This window comes from Callithrix jacchus, chromosome 9 (assembly GCF_049354715.1).
Source record: "Callithrix jacchus isolate 240 chromosome 9, calJac240_pri, whole genome shotgun sequence".
Lineage (NCBI taxonomy): Eukaryota > Metazoa > Chordata > Mammalia > Primates > Cebidae > Callithrix > Callithrix jacchus.
Window position 1 is genome coordinate 54765043 of NC_133510.1, and position 19959 is coordinate 54785001.

Genomic DNA, 19959 nt, shown 5'->3' on the forward strand with positions numbered 1-19959 from the left:
GGCCCGAAAATTTTTGTATTTTTAGTGGAGATGGGGTTTTGTTATGTCGGCCAGGCTGGTCTTGAACTCCTGACCTCAGGTGATCCACCACCTTGGCCTCCCACAGTGCTGGGATTACAGGCATGAGGCATCATGCCTGGCTATTTCTTTTTTCTTTTCTTTTCTTCTCTTTTCTTTCCTGTCCCCTCTCCTCCCCCTCCTTTCTTCTTCTCTCCTCTTCTCTCTCTTCTCGTCTCCCCTTCTTTCCCCCTCTCCTCTTGATTCCTTTCCCTTTCTGTTTTTCCCTTACATCTTAAATATTTTGAGGAAAAATGTACACAGAATACAATTCATTCTTCTTTCTTTCTTTCCTCACTTTTAAAGCAAGGATTTATCTCCTCTGGATTCTCAGTAGGAAAAGAGAAAAAAGAGGGCAGGAAGAACTTTAATGGAGTTGGGAAGAGGGGGCCGAGACTGTAGATAAATTATCTGCGTTATTTCTTCTTTTGTAAAATCTATTAACTTCGGCAAACCTTAATCTCCTCCCTCATCAGTAAAAGTGGGAATAATAATATCTTGATAGACTTGTGGTAAGCATGAAATGAAAGAATATCTGACAGACACAAAGAAGCTTAATGTATGTTAACAATAAATGATATCGATATGATGATGTCTAAACCTTGGGACAGTGCAGGGAGTGCTCAAAAACACTAAGAGTCAGTGCTAGAGCTCCCTCTAGTGGCTTTGCTGTCACAAACACAACCAGCTACTGTATCCTACCTACCTCTGCTTACCGGGCCTTGCTGCAGGTGTCTTCATCAGAAAGTTTGAACATTGACTCCTAATGATTAAAAACAATTAATTCCCCAGATGTGAAGTTGAACTGTATAAGATTAGCTGGTATTGAACCTTTATTGACAGAAATGGCAACTTTATGTCATTGAATCTAGTAATTGCTGCGATAACTAAACATCTGAGTGTGTAAAGTGCTAAATCAGTTATGAAGTAAACAACATACAGCAAAGGAAGCAAAGTGCACAATGACTTTAAGAATGATTTTTGGGCCTCTAGGATTTTTTTTTTTTTTTGAGACGATGTCTTGCTCTGTTGCCAGGATTGCCAGGATGGAGTACCAAACCGTTGCACGATCTTGGCTCACTGCAACCTCTGCCTCCCAGATTCAAGCAATTCTCCTGCTTCAGACTCCCAAGTAGCTGGGACTACAGGTGTGCGCCACCATACCCAGCTAATTTTTGTATTTTTAGTAGAGACGAGGTTTCACCATATTGGCCAGCATGGTCTCGATTGCTTGACCTTGTGATCTGCCCACCTCAGCCTCACAAATTGCTAGGATTACAGGTGTGAGCCACCGTGCCTGGCGGACCTTTTAATTAGCTTTCAAAATTAAAAAAATATTTTTTAGAGACAGGGTCTTGCTATTGCCCAGGCAGTTCTCAAATTTCTGGGTTTAAGTGATCCTCCCAGAGTGTTGGGATTACAGGTCAGAGCCACTGCACCAGGCCTTCTGTAGGATCTAGAACTGGCAGAATGGTCTGTCTCCCCACATTTAGTCAAATCCCCCAGGGATTTTGATATTAGGGCTGTTTTCCTTATTTCTGATGTCTCTTCTGTCACCTTTACCCTATGTCCCCCCTCTTACCCCAATTAGACATTCAAGTGTTGCTGGGCTATCCTGCCTCCCTTTTCTGGGAGTTCACTCAGACCTTCCATTTCTTTTCTCACTTGGGAAAGGATTCATTCTCAGGGCCTTGAGGACAATAGATTGTGAAGTCCACACCCTCTGGAAAGATCAGATCGAGGGCTCACAAAAATTACTAACCTCTGAGTCTTAACTTCATTAATTACAATTTGAAAATTGGAACCGACAAAACCACTTAATCATTCCCTCACCCTGCCCATCAAACCTTAAGACACTAAGCCCTTTCCAATGGAATTTTAAAATGGCTTTAAAATTTAAAGATGTTAGATGGAATACATTACTCAAGAGACTATGGGTGAATTTCTATAGTGAGGTAAGCTTGCTTGTGAACTGCTGGCAAGGGTGTAAACTGGTACAAACTGTTAAAGAGTTTGGCAGTAAGCATCTGTCAGGTCTCCATATGCAAGCCTGGAGCCTGAAAGTCTGAAGTCCTGCCTGCCTCTGCTGATCGTCTCCCCCCACGCCCCCCTACTGCATTCCCCCACTCACCATTGTACCTAATGGCCCAGTGGAGCTTCCCTGGACAATCCCCTCACCCCACCCTACCATCTTAACTACTCGTATCCCACCCGCCATTGTAACTGAACTTACAGTAATGTATACTCCTTGCCCCTACCCCCACCACTGTAACTGACCTTACTCTGTAACTTTCCACTGCCCAACCCAAACCTATAAAACCAACTCCTATCCCACTGCCCTTTGCTAACATCTTTTCAGTCTTAGCCCACCTGTACCCAGGTGAATAAACAGTCATGTTGCTCACACAAAGTCTGCTTGGGGGGTCACTTCATTCAAAGCATTCAAAACGCATCCAGGGCTATTAACGCTCTTGACTGATAAATCCTCCCCTAATTTGTATTAAGGAAACAAGAAGAAATATAGGGAAATTTTTTTTTTTTTTCGGACAGTTTTACTCTTGTCGCCCAGGCTGGAGTGCAATGGCACGATCTTGGCTCACCGCAACCTCCGCCTCCTGGGTTCAAGTGATTCTCCTGCCTTAACCTCCTGAGTAGCTGGGATTACAGACTTGCCACCACGCCTGGCTAATTTTGTATTTTTAGTAGAGACGGGGTTTCGCCATGTTGGTCAGGCTGGTCTCAAACTCCTGACCTCAGGTGATCCACCCACCTCAGCTTCCCAAAGTGCTGGGATTACAGGCATCAACAACCATGCCTGGACGGAAAAGATTTTCATACAAAGTTGTTGTAGCTTCATTTTCAACAGTAAGAAACAGCACCAAAAGAAGTAAAATTGTTGGCCAAGTGCTGTGGCTCCTGGCACTTTGGGAGGCCAAGGCAGGAGTATAGCTTGAGCCCAGGAGTTTGAGACCAGCCTGACCAACACGGTGAGACCTCCATCTCTAAAAAATATAAAAATAAAATAAACTAGCTGGGCGTGATGGTCCCTGCCTGTGGTTCAGTTACTCAGGAGGCTGAAGATCCCTTGAGCCCAGGAGGTAAAGACTACAGTAAGCTCTGATCCCACCACTGCACTCCAGCCTGGGCAACAGAGCAAGACCCTGTCTCAAAATAGATAAATAAAATACAATTAAAAAATTTAAAAAGATAAGAAGAATTGTTGAATCAAATATGAAGTATAAATATTACACCTTAGATCTCATGTTTTCAGAGAATATAATGTGACAAGGAACATGGTCACATTGTAAGGAACGCTGAGGACATATCTATGTATCTATCCAAATACTGACTTCCAGTTTTATGGAGAAATACATATAAACAATTGATACCGAAAAAAGAGAGGAATGAAGGACACTAAAATACTAAGGGCTGATCTACATCAACCAACAGCATCATGGTAATGAGCTCCTTTGCAGAATCGGAAACAGTATCCCAATATGGAGAAGGAAAGTCCACTTGCCCCATCAAAATCTGATCAAAAAGCACCTCCTGGTCATCACCACTTCCACTGAATGGGGGGAAACCACACAGCAGGATGTAAGTGATTACACCAGCTGCCCAGATGTCCACCTTGAGGCATATCCAGTCTCTGCAATGATTTCTGGAACCACATAGGTTGGGGTGCCACAGGCTGTGTACAGGGGGCCGTCTACAATTGTGGCCAGTCCAAAGTCACCCAGTTTCAGTGATTTGCTGCCATCTTGGTGCTCATACACCAGCAGGTTCTCTGGCTTGATATCCCGGTGGACAAGTTCAGGCTATGCAGGTATTTGATGGCACTGGCTAGGTTGTGCAGCATCCCACCGGCATCTCTCTTGGTGTATTTATTAGTGGAAGTAATGGCATCAAAAAGTTCTCTCCCCTTTACTAATTCCAGGACAAGGTACAGTTCAGTTGGCACATCCATCTCCTCAATCAGAAGAACGATGTTGGGATGTTTCACTTTTCTTAAAATAGATCATTCTGGATCATGTGATCTTTGCCTCAACATTTGCTTTTCTTGATAATTTTCAGAGCATACTCTCTAGCAGTTGATCTTTCTACACACTTCTTGACAACAGCAAAATTTCCATCCCCTATTGTTCATCCGACTTTATATCGTTCTGTGATTGTAGCTGGAATCTGGAAGCCTTCCTCCGACACTTCTTCTCCAGGGCCGTTGTTCTCATCCATCGAGCTGCAGACTTTGGTGGATGCAAGTGAAGTAGAGGAGCCGCCATGCGGAGAGCTCCTCTGCTTCTGCAGGCTTCCTGGGCTGGTGGGTGATGGGCTTGGTGACTTGCCTGAGCGCGGACTAGAGAGCTGACTACCAGGGGTTCCATTAACTTCTATGAGTTCTAACATGGACACAGTCTTAGTGTTGCACCTGACAATAGCAAGGGCAGAATCCCTTCTCAGCACTAAGCCAAGCACCCGAGGAAATGGGAAACGGTTGGATGAGTTTTTTTAATCTAGAATAATTTTATGCTCAGCCTGTTGGGACACCTTCTTTCACATGATCTGTATAATCCTGTCTATCAAACCAAATCTGGAGCTCCCCAAGACATCAATGTCTGTATCTTAAATTCTATTATTTTATAAGAATTGAACTTAAAAAAAAGTATCAAAATACTTTATCATTTTCTAAATTTTTAGAGCCACATCAGAGAGCTTAGGATTGCTTTTTCAAAATCATTATAAGAAAATAATATGAGTTACTCAATTATCAGTAGTTCAGGTACCTTTTGAGAAACTTGGCAAAGCATTTGTTTAAGCCTTACACTTGAACTCTACACTTTTTTTCCAAGCCAAACAAGTGTATATTTGTTCTCCTTGGAGCTTCTCATAATACCTCTATTATCCTGGCTGCCCTCTCCAAAGTTATCCTATTAAATTACATGCTGCATCCCCCACTCCAAGCTTTTCTTCCTCACATGGAGGCATTTTCTCAAGTTAATTTTGAGGCTGGTACAACTTTGCAGAAACTCCAATCAGCTTCAGTTGTAAACTTCACATCAGATACTACTTAAAATGAAGCCATCAGTCTGCCAGAAAAGCTATTATTCATGCCCTCTGCAGATTCCCCATTAGCTTCCTGTGTCCCTGCCAAGTGTAATTTAGTTGAATGGGAATTTAGCATATGTGAACCACACACGCTGAACAAACTCTTCCAAACAGCGATTACTGTTCTGATCAAGAGTTAACTTTGTTAGGGAAACACAAGTGGCAAAACCATGTATTTGCTCTTTTGTACTCAGCATTGGTCAGGGGGCAGTGGAGAATCAGCCTCTTGGCCCAAACTGAAAAACAGTTTCATTCACATTTGCAGGAAGGATTAATACGGCTGCCAATTTCGGTAATTCTATCCAGACATGCCAGTGAGCTCCCAGAAGCTGACAAGATGCTCAGATAATTTAATGCAAGTGCCCCCAAGCCTTTGAATAGATAGCCTACATTTTTTTTTTGAGACAGGGTCTCACTGTGTTGCCCAGGCTGAAGTGCAGTAGTGTGATCACAGCTCACTGCAGCCTTAACCTTGCCCTCTCAAGTGATCCTGCCAGCGCAGCCTCCCAAGTAGTTGGGACCGGTGCATACAACCATGCCCCACTAAGTTTTGTATTTTTTGAAGAGAAGAGGTTTTGCCATGTTGCCCAGGCTGGTCTCGAACCCCTGGCCTTAAGTAATCCACCCACTTCAGCCTCCCAAAGTGTTGGGATTACAGGCATGAGTCACTATGCTTGGCCAAAAGAAAATAGCCTACCTTTTTTGTCTTTTTTTTTTTTTTTTTTTGAGATGGAGTCTCATTCTGTTGCCCAGGCTGGAGTGCAGTGGTGGGATCTAGGCTCACTGCAACCTCTGCCTGCCAGGTTCAAGCAATTCTCCTGCCTCAGCCTCCTGAGTAGCTGAGACTATAGGCATGTGCCACTATGCCTGGTTAATTTTTTGTATTTTTAGTAGAGACGGGGTTTTACCATGTTAGCCAGGATGGCTTCCATCTCTGGGGCTTATGTGATCCTCCTGCCTCAGCCTCCTGAGTAGCTGGGACCACAGGTGCATGCCACCGCACTTAATTTATTTTTATTTTTATTTTTTGTAGAGCTGGGGGTCTCACCATGTTGCCCACTTGGCTGGAACTCCTACACGCTCAGGTTCTTTATCAGATCAAAAAAACAATTGACACACACATTTACATTTCATGTCCTATTTTCTGCAGCAGGAAGATGTCTGTCAACAAGATTGCATCCTGAATGTGACAAGTAATCAAGCAGATGAAAGCCTCATATCTTATGACAAATACGTTAGATAAAACTGATATACTCTATCTTATTGTTTTAAAAATTATAATCTGAAGGTTAAGCTTCAGATACAACAGGAGGTAAGGAGAGAAGCAATGGCAATGAGTGAACCTGAGTTCCATCCTCTGAAGATACATTTGTAAGCCATGGAATAAAAAGACTGTTCTATGGGGTATGAGTAATGGGACTGACGGAAATGCATGATGCCAACAAGCACCAGTAGTGCCTACCTGACTGTTGTTTTTGCTTGAATGTCTTACTTCAGAAGTCAGCATGCAACTTGATACTTTCCCATTTTGTGGATAATCCAGATGCACCAGGTCTTGGCAGTGAGCCTGACATATGTATTTACCCTCTGAAAGAGAAAGCACATTAGGTTCCCGGTTAGATCTACATTGTTCTCTATTCTTCTGACAGGCTGAGAAAAATGTAACTGCCTCCCCTACTCAAAAAGCCAGCATCCAACCTGGAGTAATCAAAATGAGTTTGTGTAGGGCCCATCTGTTCACAATGCAGAGCCATTTAAACTTAGACTATCTTGGCCTCCTCTGAAATTCAGTCACAGTATCATGGAATATCTTTCACAAAGACAGGAGATTAAGCTACAATATATTTTTTTCTTTTTGTAATTTTTAAATTAAGACAACATTGGCTGAGCACAGTGGCTCATGCCTGTAATCCCAGCACTTTGGGAGGGCAAGGTGAGCAGATCAATTGAGCCCAGGAATTCAAGACCAGCCTGGGCAACATGGCAAAACCCTGTCTCTGTTAAAAATACAAAAATCAGCCAGATATGGGGGTGGATGCCTATGGTCTTAGCTACTTGGGAAGCTGAGGCAGGAGAATCACCTGAACCTGGGAGGTAGAGCTTCCCATGTGTAATCCCGAAGTTCTGGGATTACAGGCATGAACCACCACATTGGCCTTACTTAGAAAAAAAAAAAAAAATTCCAGCCTGGGCAACATGGCAAGACCCCATCTCTACAAAAAAATACAAAAATTAGCCAGGCGTGGTAGCACACACCTATAGTCCTAGCTACTTGGGAGGCTGTGTTGGGAGGATTGCTTGAGCCCAGGAGGTCGGGGCTGAAGTGAGCTGTGTTCAACTAATGCACTCCAGCCTGGGCGACAGTGAGACCCTGTCACCAAATGCAGTGGTGCAATCATAGCTTACTGCAGCCTCAACCTTCTAGGCTCAAGTGATCCTCCTAACTTGGCCTCCCAAAGTGTTGAGATTACAGGCATGAGACACCATGTACAGCTTCACCTATCAAATATTCAAAATTCATATGTGTTGTAGCACATATCAGCCCTTCATTTCCTTTTACGGCTGAATAATAGTCCATTATCTCAATGTCACACACTTTGTTTATTCTCTCATCTGTCGATGGCCATTTAGACTGCTGCACTTTTTTTTTTTTTTTGGCTGTTATAAATAATAGCCAAACATTCATGGACAGGTTTTTGTGTGAACATAATGTTTTCCATTTCTTGGGTATATACCTTGGAGTGGGATTGCTGAGTCATATAGTAATTCTAAGTTTAACTTTTTGAGGAACTACCAAACTGTTTCCAAAGTAAATATTTTAAAAACATTTCTCTTAGCCACATTATAACACATAATTAAGAGCTGCCACAATTTTATTCACCAGCAAGTAGATTTCTCTCATCAAGAGTCTAGTAACGGAACCCACTCAAGACAGGTCTAACATAATGACATTCTTAAGGAGCCTTCCTAGGAAAGAACTCCAATTGGCTTCAGCTGTAAACTTCATATCAGATACTACTTAAAATGAAGCCATCAGTCTGCCAACTATCTTATTGTTTCTAAAACTTTAAGGGTTAAGCTTCACATAAAACAGGCAATACGCAGAGAAGCAATGTCAGTGAGTGAATCTGAGCTCAGTTCTCTGAAGATATATATGTAAGCCACGGGGATAAAAAGACCACTCTATAGGGTATGAGTGATGGGACTGCCTGAAACCCACATGTCCACAATATTCCATACAGGTAGACTATATTAACTGATTTAATAATAAGTTTATGATTGGTCTATCTGTACAATAGAATATTGTGAAGTGATCAATAAATGATGTTGGAGAATAATAATATTTAATGGTATGAGGAATTTTTTCTTTTTTGAGACAGGGTCTCATTCTATTGCCCAGGCTGGAGTGCAGTGGACATTCACAGCTACCTGCAGCTTCAACCACCCGGGCTTAAGCAGTCCTCCCACCTCAGCCTCCTAAGTAGCTGGGACTACAGGCATATGCTACCATGCTTGTCTAATTTTTGTTTTGTTTTTTTGTTTTTTTGAGATGGAGTTTCGCTCTTGTTTACCCAGGCTGGAGTGCAATGGCACGATCTTGGCTTTCTGCAACCTCCGCCTCCTGGGTTCAGGCAATTCTCCTGCCTCAGCCTCCTGAGTAGCTGGGATTACAGGCACACGCCACTATGCCCAGCTAATTTTTTTTTTTGTATTTTTAGTAGAGATGGGGTTTCATCATGTTGACCAGGATGGTCTTGATCTGTCGACCTCATGATGCACCCGCATCAGCTTCCCAAAGTGCTGGGATTACAGGCGTGAGCCACCGCGCCAGGCAATTTTTGTATTTTTTGTAGAGACGGGGTTTCACCATGTTGCCTAGGCAGGTCTTGAACTCCTGGGCTCAAGTGATACACTCCCTGGGACTCCTAAGGTGCTGGGACTACAGGTATAAGCCACTGCACCCAGGCAAGAAATTGTTAATAGAAACAATCAAATTATAAAAGAGAAGATGTGTTATGATTCTGCTATGGTTTGAATGTGTCCCCAAAATTTCATGTGTTGGAAACTTAATTCTCAAATTCATGTGTTGATGGTATTTGAAGGTAGGGCTTTTTGGGAAGAAATTAGGATTAGATAAGGCCATCAGGGTGGGGCCCCCATAATGAGACAGGTGGCTTTATTTTACTTTATTCATTTATTTATTTATTTGAGACAGAGTTTTGCTCTTGTTGTCCAGGCTGGAGTGCAGTGGCTCGATCTTGGCTCACCGCAACTTCCGCCTCCTGGGTTCAAGCGATTCTCCTGCCTCAGCCTCCCAATTAGCTGGGATTACAGGCACCCACCATCACGCCCGACTAACTTTTGTATTTTTAGTAAAGACTGGGTTTTGCCATGTTTGTCAGGCTGGTCTCAAATTCCTGACTTCAAGTGCTCTGCCTGTCTCAGCCTCCCAAAGTGCTGGGATTACAGGCATGAGCCACTGTGCCCTGTCCCAATTTTAAAAAATATATACATAGAAAAAAGATAAGCACATGTGCCAATGATCAATTCCAATTATGTTTGGTTAAGATTACAGAGATTTTATGTTTTGTGGGGGTATTTGTGTTTTCTACAGAGCTCATATAATTATTTTCTAATCAGAACAATATTATTTATAAAGCATAATAGTCATGATGGTGAGAATATTATAATTGTGAGAAGTGGCATAGTCCTCAACTAAAAGGGTGGCAATTAGGGATGAAGATGGAAAGTCAAATTTGAAAGATGCCTAAAATCTAGTATTATGGGCTGAGTTGCATGTCTCCAAATTTCCAATGTTGAAGTCCTAACCACCAGTGTATCATCATGTGGCTGTATTTGGAGACAGGGCATTTTTTTTTTTTTTTCCGAGATAGAGTTTTGCTCTTCTTACCCAGGCTGGAGTGCAATGGCGCGATCTCGGCTTACCGCAACCTCCACCTCCTGGGTTCAGGCAATTCTCCCAAGTAGCTGGGATTACAGGCACGCGCCACCATGTCCAGCTAATTTTTTGTATCTTTAGTAGAGACGGGTTTTCACCATGTTGACCAGGATGGTCTCGATCTTTTGACCTCATGATCCACCCGCCTCGGCCTCCCTGGGATTACAGGCTTGAGCCACCGCGCCCAGCGACAGGGCATTTAAAGAGGGAGTTAAAATGAAATGAGGTCACGTGGATGGGCCCTAATCCAATACAACTAGTATTCTTACAAGAAGAAGAGACTAAGGCCGGCCACTGCAATCCCAACCCTTTGGGAAGCTGACATGGGAGAATTGCTTGAGGCCAGGAGTTTGAGATCAGCCTGGGAAACACAGGGAGAGATCCCATCTCTACAAAAAATAAAAAAATATTAGCTTATTAACAACAGTGAAACTCCGTCTCAAAAAAAAAAAAAAAAAAAATGCTTAGCGTGAGGTCATGCATCGGTAGTCCCAGCTATTTGGAAGGCTGAGGTGGGAGGATTGCTTCAGCCTGGGATATTGAGGCTGCTGTGTACTGTGATTATGCCGCTGTATTCCAGCCTGGGCGACAGAGTAACCTTGTCTCAAAAAAAAAAAAAAAAAAGAGGAGGACACTAGGACACAGACAACACACAGGCCAAGACCAAGAGAAGGCCACGTGAGGACACAACAAGAAGGTGGCCATCTGCAAGCCAAAGGAGAGGTCTCAGAAGACACCGAATCTGTAGATATGTTAATCTGGGATTTCCAGCCTCCAGAACTAGGAGAAGATGATTTTCTGTTGTTTAAACCACCCTGTCTGTGGTATTTTGTTATGGCAGCCCTACAAAATGAAGACAGCTAGTATTGTCAGGATTTTGATAGGGGAAGGGAGGACTCTAAGATAACTTCCAGGTTGCTTTTCTCAAGGTAAAGACACAAATGGGAAGGATTAAAGATTGAGTTCTGGGCAGTTCGAGCTTCAGATGTCAGTGGAACTGAGCAAAGATGTTGAGCAAGAAGTTGGAACGTGAGTCTCAGGAGGGAGAGCTGAGATGGGGCTGGGAGATTGGGAGTCACTCAGCTTATTAAGTTGTATGGGAAGTCAAGGGTGTGACTGAGAGCAGTCTGAGAGAGGGTGACCTATTTTTGGAAAGAGCACAGTTTGTGGGTCAAACAGACTGGCTTTGAATTCTGTCTCTACCTCTTTTTAGCTGTGAGACTTTTCCCCCATTACTATCCTACTCAGAACCTCAACTTACCTTTTGTGAGACAGAGGGGATAGCGGGGCCTCTTCTGAGCCTTAAACGATGTACCATGTTAAGTTCTAGAATGTTCTAGAGTTGGAGTTCACAAAAAGTGGAAGCTATTTCTATTTTAGTAAGAACTAGGGCAAAGAGAGAAGGCTGATCCTGAAGAGGTGCTTAGAGGAAGGTGAGCATTGTGGAGGACTGAGAAGGAAACGTCAGAGAGACATCGGGAGAAACAGGCAAGAGTGCGGGGGAAGGAAGTCAAGATCCAAGATGGCTTCAAGAAAACAATTGGTCGGTAACGTGACTTGCCAGTAGAGATGTCAAGTAGACAAGCATGGAACACAGCACAGATGACCTGGCCGTCAGGAAATCTAGGGGCAAAGAGAACTCGCCTTGAAATAAATGAGAGGGAAGGGAGTGCGTTTTTAGGCGTAGGCCATTTCTTCAAAAAGTTTAACTGCGTTCTGCCAGGCAGTGGGTGGAGTAATAGGACTGGATCCTTCCTACAAAGAACAGAGATGTGACCACCAGCAATGTATTTTATTATTCAGTAAAACATAGACGTGACATCGAAAGGAAAAGGGCACTGAATCCCTCACCTGTCTGCTCCTCTTCTGTTGTCTACCCCAAAATAGAACTAGAACTGAAATCCCACAGAACTCCTTATTTAAATTCAAATAGAATGGGATATATGATTCATTTCAATTCCTTATTCCATATGCTTCTCCTTTGAAGACTATGCACCATTTGGTCTTTTTAAGTCCCAAGGCTCTTCCTTCTTATTTGGGAAACAGAATAAAGTTATTATGTTATTATTTATGTGTGTCTGCGTGGTAATAAACCCAACAGACAAATTGAATTAGAGAGCTGTGTGCTGGTAAACAGTATTTTAAGAGGGAATTCACCAGCAATTCAGAAAACATTTCTTCTTCTTTTTTTTTTTTTTTTTGAGATGGAGTTTCACTCTTGTTACGCAGGCTGGAGTGCAATAGCGTGCTCTTGGCTCACTGCAACCTCCGCCTCCTGGGTTCAAGCAATTCTCCTGCCTCAACCTCCCGAGTAGCTGGGACTACCCAGCTAATTTTTGTATTTTTAGTAGAGACGGGGTTTCACCATGTTGACCAGGATGGTCTCGATCTCTTGACCTCGTGATCCACCCACCTCAGCCTCCCAAAGTGCTGGGATCACAGGAGTGAGCCACCGCGCCCTGCCCACATTTATTCTTCTGATGCATTTTTGTTTCTCCATCATAGTTATTTTTATCTCTACAATGTCTAGCCTACATCAGGCCCACTATTTTCTCCTATTAAAAGCCTACTTTAAAAAAGTGAAAACAGGCGGGGCGTGGTGGCTCGCACCTATAATCCCAGCACTTTGGGCGGGCAGATTACCTGAGCTTGGGAGTTCGAGATCAGCCTGACCAACATGGAGAAATCCTGTCTCGACTAAAAATACAAAATTACCCGGGTGTACTGGTGCATGCTTGTAATCCAACTACTTGGGAGGCTGAGGCAGGAGAATCCCTTGAACCCAGGAGGCAGAGGTTGCAGTGAGCTGAGATGATGTCATTGGACTCCAGCCTCAGCAACAAGAGTGAAACTCCATCTCAAAAAAAAAAGTGAAAACAAAACACATGCATGGCCAGGCATAGTGGCTCATGCCTGTATTCCCAGCACTTTGGGAGGTCAAGATGAGAGGATTGCTTGAGCCCAGGAGTTTGAGACAAGCCTGGGCAACATGGAGGGACCCTGTCTCTACTAAAAAAAACCAAAATGTTAGCTGGTGTGGTGGCATGTTTCAGCTACTCGGGAGGCTGAGGCAGGAGGATCACTCAAGTCTGGGAACTTGAGGCTGTAGTGAGCCGTGGTTTTATCACTGCACTCCAGCCTGGGCAACACAGCAAGACCGTGTCTCCAAACAAGAAAAAAAGGGGAGATATTTATCCCTTATTGTAAATGTTGTTTGTTTTGTTTTTCTTAGAGACAGTCTCACTTCATCAGCTAAGCTGGAGTGCAGTGGCATGACTGCAGCCTTGCACTCCTGGCATGAGCCACAATGCTTGCCCATAAACATAGTTAATAGAATGAAATACTCTTACATGGAACACCGATTTATAGAAAGACTAAAAGGAACTTTGAACTGCCATCAACTGAATGTCATCTATATTAAAAGGTACTCTTTTTTTTAACATGTAAATATCTCTGGAATGATCATACATCTTATCATCAATGGCACAACATGCTGAAATTGACAGCACTTTCCTTTCTTAGTGGTACAAAAAGTGATGGTGTATGTCACAATAGATGGTGCCTTAGAGATGAGGAAATATGGTAATGCTGTGCCTTACTGTCAGGCAAGCTATTCTAGAAATACCAACTACTTACTTGTTTGGTAAGAGCCTCTAGATAATGGTAGTAAGATGGTCACATGGCAAACATAGTTAATAGAATGTCAACATAACCTGGTGACATTTTCCACAGTTTAGGGTGAGGCAGGCATCTCACCACACACACTAAGAAACAGGCAGGTCATGGCTTAAGATCAGGTAGAATTCCTCTCTGAGTCCATTCCACCCCTTCCCACCCTAAAAACAGACACTGTCTCTCTCTGTCTAGTCTCGCTTTTTCTCATACACACACATACACCCCTCCTTGTGAGCTCCCTCCTTTCTACTCCCAACCTTGCAGAGGCCCTTACTAGCCTTGGGGTTGGTCATTTATCAGCCACTGGTGAGAGTAAAATGGGAAATCCCCTCTTTTACTTAATATTTAATTTATTTTCTTTTATTATTTTATTTTAGTTTTGAAACAGGGTCTCAGTCTGTCACCCAGGCTAGAGTGCAGTGACACGATCATGGCTCACTGCAGCCTCGAATTCCTGGGATCAAGCGATCTTCCTGCCTCAGCCTCCCTAGTAGCTGGGACCTTAAGTGCACGCCACCATGCCTGGCTAGGGTTTGTTGTTGTTGTAGAGATTGGGTCTCCCTATGTTGCCCAGGCTGTCTTTTATTTTATTTTTTTGGAGACAGAGTTTTGCTCTGTTGCCCAGGCTGCTTGTACAGTGGAACCATGGTAGCTTACTGCAGTCTTAACTCCTGGGCTCAAACAATCTTCCTGCCTCAGCCTTCCAAGTGGCTGAGACTACAGATGCCTATCACCACACCCAGCTAATTCAAACAATGTTTTTTTAAGATGGGGTCTTGCTATGTTTCCCAGGCTGGTCTCAAACTCAAGGGTTCAAGTAATCCTCCCACCTCAGCCTCCCAAAGTGCTGAGATTACAGGCGTGAGCCACGTTGCCCCACCTTGATATTTAATTCCTGCTACAGTTTTATTTAGATTTTGTCAATAATAAAGATCTACCCATGTCCCGAAGCCACAGGAAGCCCCAGGCTCTACCAAGCATTTTATAGGTGCTCTGCTGTTACCTGGGCACCTCCCACAAGTCTCCTTCCAGGACTGCAAGCCTGTATGCATTTTCTGTTGCTTCCTGAGAAAGACCTGGGAGCCATGGCTTTATCCTGAAAGTTCTTGAGTCTTTTTAGGAAGAATCTGAACTGCAAAACACATGTCCTTGATATTTATAACTGGTCAAAATAACGCTGGCGTTAAGGTTACATCTGTTGGAAAATGAAACCTCCCGAGCTGTCCTGTAATAGAAGCTGCAGAGCCCTGTTTCTCCATCCTTTGTTTAACTCATGCGAAATTTGAAAGCACATTTGTCTACAAGAAATAAAGCTTACTTGTGAAATAGCTTATAAACGAACTCAGATGACAAGAAACCAAAATAGCAGGCCTGGCTGAAGCATTGATCCCTAGCCCTGAAATCCAGCCGGGTCTTTCTGTAACATCAAAGGCACAAACAATTGAACCAACAAGGGGACTGATTCTGCCCAGCAGCCCTGGTGCCCTCAGACCATCCAAAGCAAGAGTAACCTACCAGGTATGTGAGTTTTCTTCACCTGAAAGTTGATTTTGCCCGAGAGCTTATAAATCGCAGTTCCCATCTCCGAGCTTGGCCCTGTTGTGCAGCAGAGCACAGAGAGACAGCTGACGGTGACAGGCTGAGCCGTCCAGGCCTAGCTGACCTGCGTGACTCAGAGCCCACCAGGGAGCAGGCCCTCGGCCTTTCTTCATTCCCTGGCTTCATGTACTTTTCCAAGTGCCCATCAGCATGCTCAGCAACCCTGCTCACAGGGACTGTCAAACGTTCACACCTGTGTCTGTAAGTCAAGTTAGAAGAGGCTGAGGGAGTATCTCCGAGACCATAGTGTTGAATGGAGACACCTGGGGAGGTAGTTAGGCCTCTGGACCCAGACACTTTAGATGAGCTGTGTGACCTTTGGCAATGTATTTAACCTCTCTGTCCCTCCATTTCTTCTGTAAAATGAGGAAAATAATAGTTCTCATCTCACTGAGTTTGTTGTTGCTACTGTTTTTGAGACAGGGTCTCCCTCTGTTGCCCAGGCTGGAATGCAGTGGCATGATCTCAGCTCGCTGCAATCTTGATCTCCTAGGATGAAGCAATTCTCCTATCTCAGCTTCCCGAGTAGCTGGGACCACAGGCAAGTGCCACAATGCCTGCCTAATTAAAAAACTTTTTTCAGACCCAGTGCAGTGGCTCACACCTGTAATCCCAGTGCTTTGGGAAGCCAAAGCGGGTGAATCACAAGGTCGGGAGATCAAGATCATACTGGACAACAGAAACCCTGTCTCTACTAAAATTACAAAAATTAGCTGGATGTGGTGGCACGCACTTGTAGTCCCAGCTACTCGGGAGGCTGAGGCAGGAGAATCACTTGAATTGAGGTAGATGTTGCAGTGAGCCGAGATTGCACCACTGCACTCCAGCCTGGCAACAGAGCAAGACTCTGTCTCAAAAAAACAAAACAAAAGAAGTCTGGATACAGTGGCTCATGCCTGTAATCTCAACACTTTGGGAGGCCAAAGCGGGTGGATCACAAAGTCAAGAGATTGAGACTGGCCAGGCTCGGTGGCTCATGCCTGTAATCCCAGCACTTTGGGAGGCCAAGGTGGGCAGATCATGAGGTCAGGAGATCGAGACCATCCTGGCCGACATGGTGAAACCCTGTCTCTATTAAAAATACAAAAAAAATTTTAGCTGGGCGTGGTGGCGCACCCCTGTAGTCCCAGCTACTCAGGAGACTGAGGCAGGAGAACCGCTTGAACCCAAGAGGCGGAGGTTGCAGTGAGCCGAGATTATACTCCAGCCTAGTGAGAGAGCAAGACTCCATCTCAAAAAAATTTTTTTATTTTTTTTTGGTAGAGATGAGGTCTTCCTATGTTGCCCAGGTTGGTCTTGAACCCCTGGGCTTAAGTGATTCTCCCACCTTGGCCTCCCATAGTGCTAGAATTACAGACATGAGCCACCATGTCTAGCCCTCACTGAGTTGTGATAAGTGTGAAAAGTGCTTAGAATGTTACCCAGCACTATGGTAAGTGCTCTAAAAGGGTAAACCATTGAAAGAAACACTGGATATTTCTTGTTCAGAAAATTTGCACTTATGAGCAGGGCTGCCGATATTTCCAAGAATACTAGGAGACTCCACTTCACATGATAGGTTAGATCACGATTCCCAGTGTTTGGAGGGAAAGGCCCACTACAATAATAGTTAAGAATTAAGAGGAGAGGATAGGCTGCTCTTTAACCGTGCCTGTAAATAGGGCTGTTTTCTATTTGAACCCGCAGCCAGCAATCCATCCCAACAGAAGGCAGAGCCGCTCAGTGCCGTCCTTGCTTTGTGCTCAAATGCTTTCAAAGCATTCTCTCCCAAATGGCTGCCTTTTTAATGGTTAGAAACCTACAGGTAGCTGTCTTTTCTCTCCCTGATCTCCCACTTTTGTTGACTATGAGGCATTTTTATCCCTTGGTGAAACCCTCTGAGGAAGACTGCATTGTTTCACTTTTCTGGTGTCCCGAGGCAGAGGAGAGTTGATTTCACCAAAGCCAGATTGTGTAGAGGGGAGGCCATCAGGATTGGGTGCAAACCCTTCAGCAGCACAAAAATAGCATTTCTTATTTCTCAGCTGGCTCTGTCACTTACCAGCCCTGTGATCCAGGTTCTCACTTTTCACAACTCTAAAACAAAGGGGCGTTCCTAGAAGACCTCTGAGGTCCCTGTAAATTCTCTGCTTTCCTCTGAGGCCCTGAAGTGGGTGTTTGCACCCCCTAGGGAAGGAGGGAGGCCATGGAATCACACAAAGCCACAGGCTAAACATGGCTCATCTTTCTAGAAAGGCAACATTATTTTTTATAGTAAAACAAAACTGGGGGTTATTATGGAATGCAATTCAAAGTTCCCAAAGTTTTTAAAGAAAAAAGTGAGATTTTAAAAAATGTTCATTTTGGAAAAAATAGCGGTGATGGTGGCACAACACTGTGATTAACATTAATGTCACTGAATTGTAAAATTAAATGTGGCTAACATGACAAATTTTATGTTATATGTATATTTTACCACAATTAAAAAAAATTAAAAAGCCATGTTCAGGTAGACTAGAGAGTCTAGAAATAAACTCACATGTACTTGGTCAACTGATTTTCAACAAAGATAAAAAGGTAATTCAGTGGAAAAAAGATAATCCCCTTAAAAATGGTGCTGGGACAATTAGATATTCATATCCTTTTTGCATATTATTTAATCAACTCTGATCCACACCTTGCACCATATATAAGGATTAATTCAAAGTAGATGCTGGCCGGGCGTGGTGGCGCACGCCTACAATCCCAGCACTTTGGGAGGCCGAGGCGGGTGGATCATGAGGTCAAGAGATCGAGACCATCCTGGTCAACATGGTGAAACCCCATCTCTACTAAAAATACAAAAAATCAGCTGGGCATGGTGGTGTGCCCCTGTAGTCCCAGCTACTCGGGAGGCTGAGGCAGGAGAATTGCTTGAACCCAGAAGGCGGAGGTTGCGGTGAGTCGCCCTGGGCACCATTATCCAGCACCCACCCAGAGACTGGAAGGGGTGAAATGAGGTGAACCTATGCTTTCAAAGTTCTCTTCTGCTTAATGCTAAAGGGAGGTTTCTTTGTAGCCAATTTAATACATAAGGTTTCTTTCAGTTTCCTGATGCCAGGCTAACAAAAGGATGTTCCTTTTTCAGTAATTTCCAATGTGCCTTTGAAGAGCACTGTAAAACCAGCAGGTTGATGTGGACTAAAGAGCCCTGGCCTAATTAGAAAGAAATCTGAATTCCTGTATTTCTGGCTTTTCCAGCAACTCCCTGTGTGACCTTTGAAAATCCACTTAACCTCTCTGAGCCTCAGTTGCTGGAACTGACGTTGGATGAGACCAATGTTTCCTGACAGTGATTGACATACCATGGTGGTACCTAAAATCCAGCTTTTGAAATTTCAGTAGTAATGTATCAACTTCTTTTCTTTCTTTTTTTTTTTAAAGTTCTTTTTAAGACAGGGTCTTGTGTTCTGTCTCCCAGGCTGGTATGCAGTGGTGAGATCACGGCTCACTGCAGTCTCCATCGCCTGGGCTCAAACGATCTTCCCACCTCAGCCTCCCAAGTAGCTGCAACTACAGGTGTGCATCACCATGCCCCACTAATTTTTTAACCGTGTGTGTGTGTGTGTGTGTGTGTGTGTGTGTTGGAAAGACAAGAATCTCACTATGCTCCTAGTCTGGTCTCAAACTCCTGGGTGGCAAGCAGTTTTCCTGCCTTCGCCTCCCAAATTGCTGGGATTAAGGGCGTGAGCCACCACACCTGGCCTGTATCATTTTTTAAAAAAAATATTGAATTTATTTATTTATTTATTTTGAGACAGAGTCTCGCTTTGTCACCTAGACTGGAGTACAGTGGCTTGATCTCAGCTCACTGCAACCTCAGCTTCCCAGGTTCAAGTGATACTTGTGCCTCAGCTTCTCCCGTAGCAGGGATTACAGGTGTGTGCCACTATGCTCAGCTAATATTTGTATTTTCAGTACAGATGGGGTGTCGCCATGTTGGCCAGGCTGGTCTCAAACTCCTAGCCTCAAGTGATTTGCCTACTTTGGCCTCCCAAAATGCTGGGATTACAGCCATGAGCCACCATCCCCAGTAGCCTATATTAATTTTAATGTTTTAAAAATAAAATAGTATATCAAAAAATTCCCCAGGTATCACTTTTTAGGATGATGCTAAAAAAAGGGGGGGTAAGGTGCTTTATAAAAAAATAAGTAAACACTAGAAGAGACTTTTGCAAGCATAGCAAAAATTGTGAAGATAGCCTATAAATGACATTTGGGAAACACTGGATTGGACAGAAAATGAGAGCTATGATTTATTGCACACTTACTGTGTGCCATATTAGTGCACTTTATATGCATTAATTTATTTAATTCTTTTTTTTTTTTTTGAGACGGAATTTCACTGTTGGTACCCAGACTGGAGTGCAATGGCGCGATCTCGGCTCACCACAACCTCTGCCTTCTGAGTTCAAGCAATTCTCCTGCCTCAGCCTCCCGAGTAGCTGGGACTACAGGCGCGCACCACCATGCCCAGCTAAGTTTTGAATTTTTAGTAGAGACGGGGTTTCACCTTGTTGACCAGGATGGTCTCGATCTCTTAACCT

At 43.8% G+C, this 19959-nt stretch overlaps 1 protein-coding gene and 1 pseudogene across 1 annotated transcript in view; both read right to left on the minus strand.

Moving 5' to 3' along the window:
• The window catches only part of RASSF3 (Ras association domain family member 3), a 176769-nt gene extending 161352 nt beyond the window's left edge, over window positions 1-15417 (minus strand). Inside the window, exons 1-2 of the mRNA XM_078336126.1 lie at window positions 15311-15417; window positions 6623-6747 (exon numbers count right to left, since the gene is read on the minus strand). Coding sequence (XP_078192252.1) covers window positions 6623-6747; window positions 15311-15377 — 192 coding nt within the window. The 5' untranslated portion in view covers window positions 15378-15417. The remainder of the gene's footprint in view (window positions 1-6622; window positions 6748-15310) is intronic.
• Window positions 3472-4488, minus strand: LOC100407587 (serine/threonine-protein kinase DCLK1 pseudogene; annotated as a pseudogene).
• Window positions 15418-19959: the final 4542 nt, after the last annotated feature.